Source organism: Mesoplodon densirostris, chromosome 3 (genome assembly GCF_025265405.1).
Source record: "Mesoplodon densirostris isolate mMesDen1 chromosome 3, mMesDen1 primary haplotype, whole genome shotgun sequence".
NCBI lineage: Eukaryota > Metazoa > Chordata > Mammalia > Artiodactyla > Ziphiidae > Mesoplodon > Mesoplodon densirostris.
The window spans coordinates 153,169,480-153,179,969 of record NC_082663.1 but is presented as its reverse complement, the minus strand read 5'-3'; the positions used below and the strand labels follow the sequence as shown (position 1 = coordinate 153,179,969).

At 55.3% G+C, this 10,490-nt stretch overlaps 1 protein-coding gene across 4 annotated transcripts in view; it reads left to right on the top strand.

Annotated features, from left to right (window-relative positions):
• The first annotated feature begins 10,302 nt into the window (after positions 1-10,302).
• Positions 10,303-10,490, top strand: part of BSG (basigin (Ok blood group)) — a 252,324-nt gene continuing 252,136 nt past the window's right edge. For 3 of the 4 annotated variants that reach the window (XM_060094813.1, XM_060094812.1, XM_060094811.1), the window contains exon 1: positions 10,303-10,446. In XM_060094813.1, the coding sequence (XP_059950796.1) occupies positions 10,380-10,446 (67 nt within the window). In that variant the 5' untranslated portion in view covers positions 10,303-10,379. The remainder of the gene's footprint in view (positions 10,447-10,490) is intronic. The other variant, XM_060094810.1, reaches the window with a different exon arrangement.

Genomic DNA, 10,490 nt, shown 5'->3' with positions numbered 1-10,490 from the left:
CGGCCCACCTCCCTAACCCCACCCTCCAGAGGTGGCCCGACTCCCCTTCTGTGCGCCAGCAGGATTGCAGGGAGGGGCGGCCAGGGGCCTGCATGTGTCAGGGGACCAATAAACTGTAATAAGGAAATGGCATGAGCCGGCCTGGATTCTGCCTCTTGCTGGGGGGGTGGGCGGGGGGGATGAGGGTTCCCTATTTACAAAACAGAGGTTGCGGGTTTGAGGCTTCCCAAGCGGCCCAGCAGCTAGCGAGGGCCCCAAGGGCACCTGGCAGGGGGCAGCGCTGGCCACTGGGTTCCAAAGCCAGATTCCCTCTGGCAGGGGGTGGGCTGGGCACTGGGGAGCCAGAGGGAGACACTGAGGAAGCAGCCAGGGATCTTCTTCCCCCTCTTTTTTTTCTTTTGGTACCGCCTTTATTGAGATATAATTCACATGCCATACAATTCACCCTTTTGAAAAGTGTGTAATGCAGTGGTTTTCGGTACATTACCAGGGTTGTGCAACCAGCCCCTCTGTCCAGTTCTAGAACATTCCATCACCCCAAAAGCAACCCCATCCCCTCCCCCAGCCCCTGACAACCAGGAATCCACTCTCTGTCTCTGTGGTTTTGCCTGTTCTGGATGTTTCCCATCAATGGAATCATACCCTGTGTGTCCATGTCTGGCTTCTCTCACGGAGCATCGTGTCCTCAAGGTCTGTCCATGTGGTAGCGAGTGTTGGGGCTACTGAGTGACGTTCCTGGGTGTGGAGGGACATGTGTGTGTATCTGCTCACCTGTCCGTGGACACCTGAGCTGTTTCCACCCTGGCTGCTGTGGCCATGCGTGCAGAGGCGCATGTGTGGACGTGTGTTTTCAGTTCTCCCGGGTGTGCACCGATGAGGGAGAGCTTGCTGGGCCACGTGGTGACTCTCTGTTGAACAGTTTGTGGAACTGCTGTTTTCCAGCAGAATCTTTGACTTTTACTATGAAAACCTCAAACACATAGCCACGTTGAAATAACTGCACAATGAACACCTAGGTTCCCACCATGCAGGTTCTGCCAGGAGCAGGTGATGTGCCTGCTTCTTGGTCCACTGTCCGTCCGTCCGTCCGTCCATCTGGCTTTCTTGCATCTCACAGCAGACAGACACTGCCCTGTGGGGACACGGCCGGGATTGCGGGGCTTATTTAGCGCCCTGTCTCTCCCTCCTACACGGCGGAATGCACAAATCTCACTCAAGGATTTGCTGCTCCGACGGCAAGGACAGATGTGAGCAGCCCAAGCCCTGCAGCATTCACATCCCTGACCCCAGAAGATCGCTCAGCCCCTCACAGGCTTGTCTTTTTTTTTTTTTTTTTTTTTTTCTTTTGCGGTAGGCGGGCCTCTCACTGTTGTGGCCTCTCCCGGTGCAGAGCTCAGTCTCCAGACGTGCAGGCTAAGCGGCCATGGCTCATGGGCCCAGCCGCTCTGCGGCATGTGGGATCTTCCCGGACCGGGGCACGAACCCGTGTCGCCTGCATTGGCAGGCGGACTCTCAACCACTGCGCCACCAGGGAAGCCCCACAGGCTTGTCTTGAATGGAGCTTTTGCATAGTTACTACAGCACATGGGTGAGAAGTTAAAAGGACAAAAAGCCGCCAAGGGAAAAAAGTGCCCCACGTCATCCATCGATAACCTTTTTCCCAGGAAGTAACTGCCTCTGGTGCCTTCCGTCCTCATCTGAGGGTTTTCTAAGCAGGAAAGGCCACTGCTCAGGCAGCCAGCCTGGCACTGCCTCAGCCCAGGCCAGGGAACAGCTCCTGGCCCCCACCTGCCGCCCGTATCCGCTTGTCTGGGCTATGGGCCCAGAAGTGGAGTTTGCCCATCAGAAGGCAAGGGCTTTTCCCCTTTGGTGATGGCAGTAGAATTTCTTGTCTGCTGAGCACAGACTGAGTTCCAGGCCTCCTGCAAAGTGTTAAGATGCTTTAGGAAACCCTTGCCATCTTTATTCCGGAGCCAGAGAGAAGGAAGGATGAAAAGGAGGAGGAGGACGGAGACCACCCACCTTCTCTCTCTTTTTTCTTTTCCAAACTGCTAAAGCTTCTTTATCTTTTTTTTTTTAATAGCCTTTATTTTTTAGAACAGTTTTTTTGGTTTTTTTTTTTTTTTTTTTTTTTTTTTGCAGTACGTGGGCCTTTCACTGTTGTGGCCTCTTCCGTTGTGGAGCACAGGCTCCGGATGCGCAGGCTCAGCGGCCATGGCTCACGGGCCCAGCCGCTCCACGGCACGTGGGACCTTCCCAGACCGGGGCACGAACCCGTGTCCCCTGCATCGGCAGGCGGACTCTCAACCACTGCACCACCAGGGAAGCCCTATTTTTAGTTTTTTAAGGAACCTCCATACTGTTCTCCATAGTGGCTGCACCAATTTACATTCCCACCAGCAGTGCAAGAGTGTTCCTTTCTCTCCACACCCTCTCCAACATTTACTATTTATAGACTTTTTGATGATGGCCATTCTGACTGGTGTGAGGTGATACCTCGTAGTTTTGATTTGCAGTTCTCTAATAATTAGTAGTGTTGATCATTTTTTCATGTGCCTGTTGGCAATCTGTATATCTTCTTTGGAGAAATGTCTATTTAGATCTTCTGCCCATTTTTCGATTGGGTTGGTTGTTTGTTTTATATTGAGCCACATGAGCTGATTGTATATTTTGGAGATTAATCCCTTGTGGGTCGCTTCGTTTGCAAATATTTTCTCCCATTCTGTGGGCTGTCTTTTCATTTTGTTGATGGTTTCCTTTGCTATGCAAAAGCTTTTAAGTTTAATCAGGTCCCATTTGTTTGCTCTAGCAAGTTAATCAAACCCGAGAAGATGGGTGGCAGGAACCCCAATAGCTGGTCAGTCAGAAGCTCAGGGGACGTGGTGGACTTGGGATGGGTGTGTGGGGTGGGGGCAGACCTGTGGGGCTGGCCTGTAACCTGGGGGTCTGACCGACTCTGGGCAGAGAGGGTCAGAACTGAGTTAAATCTTCAGGACGGCGTCCTCTGGGCATTGGAGGGTTGCTGGCTGCTTGACAAACACCCCAGGCAAACACCCCTGTGTAACCAGCGCCTAGGTCGACAGACAGAGCAGGAGCCCCCCAAGCCTCCTCCCTAGCAAGGTTCCCACCTCTGGGTTCCCATCCCCGAGCTGGGTCCTGCCTGCTGTGCGCCCCCGAGGATGCTGCTCTGTGCTCGGGTCCTTCCCTCAACACCAAGTGTGACAGTCCTCCTGCCTGGCCACCCACACCATTCCCATGGGGTGTTCCATCGAGCACCCAGCTCACATTTCCACGCTCCTGTAGACCAGGGGGTCTCACCTGGGGCAATTCTGTCCCAGAGACACGGGGCCACAACTGGGGATGTCTGTGGTCCCTAGGACTTGGGGGCTCCAGCGTTGAGAACATGGGGCTGGGGAGGCCGCTCCACACCCCACGGTGCCCGGGATGCCCCACAGACGGTGAGCCCCCCATGGCAGCAGGCGGGGTTGGGGAGCCCCGACGGAGGGACCTAGGCTTGTCTCTGAAGGTTTGGGGCCTCACAAAGCCAGCCCCGCACTCACCGCACTCCCAGCAAAGGGAGGGGGCTGAGCATCTGACCCCACCGGACGCACCCCAGCTGTTCCTGTGTGCATCTTGCAGCCTGCAGAAAAGCTGAAGACCCTGCAGAGAGCGGCAGTATGCCCCACCTCCAGAGCTGGCACGGTTGGGACTTTGCACATTCCCTGCCTGTTCTGGACGTTTCCCATCAATGGAATCACCCACTGTGTGTCCTTCTGTGTCTGGCTTCTCTCACTGAGCATCCTGTTCTCAAGGTCCGTCCACGTGGTGGCAAGTGTCAGGGCTTCCCTCCTTTTCAGGCTGAGTGACGTTGCCAAGTGTGGAGAGACCACATGGCATTTGTCCATTTATCCGTCGAGGGACACGTGGGCTGTCCCGGCGCCCTTGGCTGCTGTGAAGGCACGGCTGCCCTCTCTGGCCGCCGCCTTCCCGCAGTTCAGCTGCGGAAGGATTTCGGCATCACACCGCCAGCAGGGCCACCCGACGCTGCAGTTTTCAGGGATCTGTGCCATCCTCCAGCAAGTCCCTGATTGGGAGGGGGGACGGCCGTCGGCAGGGACCTGGGGTGGCTCCAGCTGGACGGAGATCAGTGGAGGCCTGGCGGTGTTTGGAGGCCCCACGCCCTGGAGGGGGAAGCTTATCTGCGTCCACAGCTGTTGCCTCCTGCCCAGCTGATCCCCACCCCGTGCCCAGGTGAGCAGGGACCTGAGCGCCTTAAAGGGACAGAGTGAGGCACTGGCAGCAGGACATGCTGGGGGACTCAGGGCACCAGGGCACCGCCACAGGGGGTCAAAGGGCACGACCGAGTGGCAGGGCTGGGCGGGGGCTCTGGTCTCTGCCGGTTTCAGCTGGCCAGCTGGGGATTAGGGGATGGTGGGAGAGGGACCCTGCAGGGAATGCGTTTCCCAAAACCAACCCTACACCTGGCTGCTCAGAGCAACTGTGTTGTGTCCTGGAATAAGGGCCAGGAAAGCAACAGGACAGCTCAATGCAGTGTCCCCAGGGCCTGGGAAAAAATTGCCATAAGGGCTGAGGTTGGGGCCTTCAGGGAGACTGGAGCGCAGGGAAGATCCAACATTAATTTACAGGGAGACCTCAGACGGGTCTTCGGATCCCAGCCTTCGTGTCAGGGTGAAGGTGGTGGTGTCCTCACACGCAAATGGTTCTGGAAAATGTGAGAGGGAAACACAGAGACAGAGACGGAGAGACAGAGGGAGAGGGACAGAGACAGAGAGAGACAGAGACAGAGGAAGGGGTTGGGGCACAAACGTGGCCAAGGCCCCTGGCTGAGAATCCAGGTGCAGGGGGCTGCTGTCCCCAGGATGCCTCTGTAGGTTTGAGGACTTCTCAAAATAAACTGTTGAGAAACAAAGAACCCTCCCCTTGTTCCACCAGGACAAAGACATCAGCAAACAGGGTGAGGAAACCTTGAAACGCCAGGACACCTTAAAGCTCAGCCCCGACGAGGCCCAGGGAGGGTTTCCAGTTGACAGCAGTGCCCCAGGTGTTCAGGACATTGTATATCACAACCGTGCAGGGAAAGAATCTCTGAATTCTCTGCCATCTCAGCGTGGGAGGCTGAGGGGAGGCTGCATCATCTCTCACTTTCAGATGCTTTGTTTTGTTTTGTTTTGTCCTACTTTTACCTATCGGACTTGTTGGTCGCTAGGAAAGATCACCAGCCCCCGGCCACGTTCATTTGGGGGAACCGCCTGTCACTTTTCCAGGGAGAGTAGTAGTTAAGGAGGAGAAGCCAAAGGAGGTCAGAGGGCAGCTGCTTCTGTAAATCCCTCCCGGGTGTGTCTGCCCTTGAAGCTGGAGCTGGACTGTGCGTGAGTCCCGGGCCCCCACCTGCAGGGAGCTTCCCTGGCTCCCAGCTTGGCGTCCGCCCTGCCCACACTACCACCACCGGGCGGCCCACCGGCCACGTCAGTCAACCCCAACGCTAAAGGAACCGACCACCCGACCCTCTGTACCATCTCCTGGGGCTGCTGCAGCAGAGCGCTGGAAACTGGGCTGCTTACATAGCAGAAATTATGTTCTCACGGTTCTGAAGGCCACAAGTCTGAAACGGGGTGTGGGCAGGGCTGTGCTCACTCCCGGGGGAGGGGGGTCCTTCCCACCCCTCCCAGTTCCTGGTGTGGCCCACAGTCCTTGGTGTCCTGGGCCTGTGATCCCATCACCCCAGCCTCTGTCTCCGATTTTTTATTTTATTTTTATTTTTTAAAGATTTTTCTTTTGATATGGACCATTTTTAAAGTCTTTATTGAATTTGTTACTATATTGCTTCTGTTTTACATTTTGGTTTTTCGGCCCGGAGGCATGTGGGATCTTAGTGCCCCGACCAGGGATCAAACCCACACCCCCTGCATTGGAAGGCGGAGTCTCCACCACTGGACCACCAGGGAAGTCCCTGTATCTGTCTCTTATAAGGTCATTGGATTCAGGGCCATCCTCATCCAGGATGAGCTCATGTCAAGACCCTTAATTTAGTTACATCTGCAAAGACGTTTTTTCCAAATAAGGAAGGCCCCATTCTCAGGTCTGGAAGCAACCACTGCACCATCCTGTCCCCCCAGTTCCACGCCTTCCCTGCCCAGGACCCTCTCCCCCCAGCCCCGGACCGTCTACAACACACGGAAGATAGAAGACTAAGACCCTCCCTCGCTCGGATCCCTCCCAGGGCTCCTCAGCATAAAATCCACACCCTCACACCAGTCACCACCTGGGGAAGGGCTGGATTTCAAACTCCACCCTCTCAGAAAAATGCACTGAAAACCTTAAGCTGGGGACTTCCCTGGTGGCGCAGTGGTTAAGAATCTGCCTGCCAATGCAGGGCACATGGGTTCGAGCCGGCGCCCTGGTCCGGGAAGATCCCACATGCCGTGGAGCAACTAAGCCAGTGCGCCACAACTACTGAGCCTGCGCTCTAGAGCCCGCGAGCCACAGCTACTGAAGCCCGTGCTCTGCAACAAAGAGAAGACACCACAATGAGAAGCCCGTGCACCACAAGGAAGAGTAGCCCTCGCTCGCCACAACTAGAGAAAGCCAGCAGGCAGCAACAAAGACCCAACACAGCCAAAAATAAATAAATAAATTTTTAAAAACAGAAACCTTAAGTTGGAATATTTTAGCAATGGACAGATGGGTGTGACAGAGAATTAAACCCTCATGTTTTCTCTCCCCTTACCTTTGCGTTCAAAACGTTTCATAGGAAGAAGTAGAAAGCAAACTAACCAAAGCACACAGCCAGAGACAGGACAGTGGCTGGTGTCCTGAATATGAGGCCCGGAGAAAGGACAGCTCGGGGGCAGCCAGGGCCAGGTGGAAAGGGCCGGTTGGAGACCCGGGAAGGCGTGCCCGGTGACAGGCAAAGCCTCGGGGCAGGGACAGTGCCAGCAAGGCTGGAGCCAAGCGTGGGGGAGGTGAGGGCGCTGAGGCCTGAGGGTCAGCGGGGCCAGGCCCCAGGGAGGAGTTTGGCTCTTCCTTCTTCCTGCCTGGCTAGAGCCAGCGGCGGCCTGTCTGTGCCAACAGCAGAGCTGGGAGGCGCTTTCCTTGTCCTTCTGTTTGTGGATCTCTGGACCATTCCCAGGGCACCCGCAGGCCTCAGAGGCCAGTCGGGGAGACCCAGGGAGGATCCTAGCTCTCCCACGGCCAATTAGGGGCGCCCTCAAGCCCAGGCCTTGCCGGCTGTGCGTGTCCCTGCCCACACGCACAGCCAGCAAGGAACACGTGGTGTGCACGGGGTGCAAACAAGGACAGAGAGTTAGGGGGGCAAAGAGGAGAGTTAAGGGTGACCGGATCGGCTGCTTTCGACAGGCGGGGTCAGAGGTGCCCCGTGGAACACAGGGCTGCAGGACAACCAGTGACATCTGAATTTCAGATAGACAACAGATCATTTTTAGTGTAAGTATATAGCAGATAGTGTGTGGGATATATTATACTAAATAGTGCTTTTTGCAAATCTGAAATTCAAATGTAACTGGGTGTTATGTGTTTTTATTTGCTGAATCTGGCCACCCTTGCCTGGGCTCATCCTGAAAGGCCTCTTCTTAGAAGCAGAAGGGGACATGGGACCCTCCTGACCCAGCTGGGGCCAGGACCCAGCTGAGGAGGGAGGGGGCAGGGAGGCACCACTGTGTTCTGGCAGCCCCACATCTCCCACGAGACCCGCCCTCAGCCGGGCTCTGGGCCAACGGGGCGCGGAGATCCGCCCAGGCCCGGAGGTGCTTTGAGGCCAGCTGGCCGCTTGCCGCCCTCCTCCCGCACGTCCCTCTCCACCCCGCTCCGTGCAGCCTTGCTGAGCCTGCCAGCGCGGAGGAGAGGCCTCTGTCCTGGCCCCTCTGCCACACCCTTCTAGCCTTTTCCTCCAGGATCCCTGGCCTCGCGGCAAGGGCTCTGCCGGCTCTGCCCAGGCTCCTCCTCCAGCTGCCTCCCCCTGCCCCTGACAGACTGCTCCCAGACTCACAGCTCAGCCCTCCAGGGGCTGCTGCCCCTCCTCATACACGTGTCACCTCCAATGTCGTCACCTCCAAGAGGCCACCTGGCCCCTCATCTAAAGCGGTGCCCCCTGATGGACAGCACCGCATTTTTTGATTGAGATGATTCACATACCATACAATTCACCCATGAAAGCGTAAACAGTTCTGGTACCTTCACAGAGTTGAGCACTCAGCATCACGATCAGTTTTAGAACATTTCATCACCCTAGAAAGCAACCCCATCGCCATGAGCAGTCACCCCCCTCCCCCTCCCCAGCCCGACAACCATGAACCCACTGTCTGTCCCTGTGCATCTGCCTGTTTTGGATGTTTCCCATCAATGGAATCACACACGGTGTGTCCTTCTGTGTCTGGCTTCTCTCACTGAGCATCGTGTTCTCAGGGTCCATCCACGTGGTAGCAAGGTCAGGGCTTCACCCCTTTTCCTGGCTGAGTGACGTTCCCATGTGTGGAGGGACCACATTTTCTTTATTCATTCACCCACTGATGGGCATTCGGGCTGTTCCACTTTTTGGCTGCTGTGCTGCTGTGAACATTGCAGCGGAAGTTTCTGTATGGACGTGAGTTTTCAGTTCTCTGTGGCACACACCTAGGACTGGCATTGCTGGGTCAGGTGGTCACTCTGTTTAACGTTTTGAGGAGCGGCTGCACCATTTCACCTCCTCACCAGTCCTGCCCAGGGTTCCACTTCCTCATCTTGTTATTTTCTGCCCTTCTGATGAGGGCCATCGTGGTGGGTGTGAAGTGATGTCTCACTGTGGTTTCTGCCTGCCTTCCCCTGAGCATCTTCTCATGTGCTAATGTTATTTGCATGTCTTCTTTGGAGAAATGTGTTTTCAGATCCTTTGTCCATTTTTGTTTGTTTGTTTGTTTGTTTGTTTTTGCGGTACTTGGGCCTCTCACTGTTGTGGCCTCTCCCGTTGCAGAGCACAGGCTCTGGACGCGCAGGCTCAGCGGCCATGGCTCATGGGCCCAGCCACTCCGCGGCATGTGGGACCTTCCCAGACCGGGGCACGAACCCGTGTCCCCTGCATCGGCAGGCGGACTCTCAACCACTGCGCCACCAGGGAAGCCCTGTCCATTTTTTAATTGGGTTATTTGTCCTTTTTAAGAGTTGAGTTAAGGGACTTCCCTGGTGGTCCAGTGGTTAAGACTCTGCGCTCCCAATGCAGGGGGGCCGGGTTCCATCCCTGGTCAGGGAACTAGATCTCGCATGCCACAACTAAGAGCACGCATGCGACAATGAAGATCCCGCAAGCCGCAATAAAAAAAAAAAAGATCCTGCATGCCGCAACAAAGACCTCACGCACGGCAATAAAAATCCCCATGCCGGAGCCAAATAAATAAAAAAAATTTTTTTAACTTGAGTTAAAAAAAAAGTTGAGTTGTAAGTGTTCTTTATATATTCTAGATACAAGTCCCTTATCAGATACATGATTTACCAGTATTTTCTCCCATTCCTTGGGTTGTCTTTTCACTTTCTTCTCTGAAGCACAAAAGTTTTTAATTTTGATGAATTCCAATTTATCTGATTTTTTGTTGCTGTTGCTTGTGCTTTTGGTGACATATGTAAGATACCATTGCCTAGTCCAAGGTCACAAAGACTGCATACCCTGGTTTTGTTTGAAAGTATTTTGTCCTTTTTAGAAGTATTTGTTGTAAAACACGGGGACCTCAGTGTAGGTGTTCCAGCCAAATACAGGAAGGCTAGTTACATTTGAATCAGGTAAGTGGTGATACTTTCCTTGCAAAACTGTGTTCAAACACTGCACGGGACACTTACACTAAGAAATTACTCATTCTCTGCCTCAAACTCAAACTTAACTGCTGTCCAGCTATTTTTATTTGCTAAATCTGGCAGCCTCACCCCAGGGGACACATTCCACCTGTTCACAGGGATCCCCATCGCCTCCCTCGATTCTTTTTAAATTTTTTGCACTATGGCAAACTACACATAAGTTGAGAAATTTACACTTCGAGCATAAAGTTAAGGTCTTAACTCAAACTAGGAAGGACAGCTGGCCCCCGCCCGGTCTCGCAGGCCCCGCCCCGTTTCCTAGCAACATAGCCTCGCCCCTGACCGCAGCGCGTGGCCCCCCGGGGTGGTCACGTGACGCCGCCCATTCGCCTTCCGTAGCGCGAGTCAGCCGGGTCCGCGCGTGCGTACATGCGTTCGCGCGCGTGCGCAGGTGGTGGCCGACTCACCGTGCGCGCCCCCCCGCGACGCCGCCTGCGTGCGCGCGCCCGGCGGCTGTCCGGTTCTTATAGTGCCGCGGGCGGCGGTTGCGCGGGGACGGCGGGACGGCGGGACAGCGGGACATGGCGGCCGTGCGGCTCGTGGTGCTGGGACTCGTGCTGGTGAGCGCTCAGGGCGGCTTCGTGGCAGGTAAGGACCTTGGGGTGAGGGCGCGAAGCCTGCTGGTGGTCTGG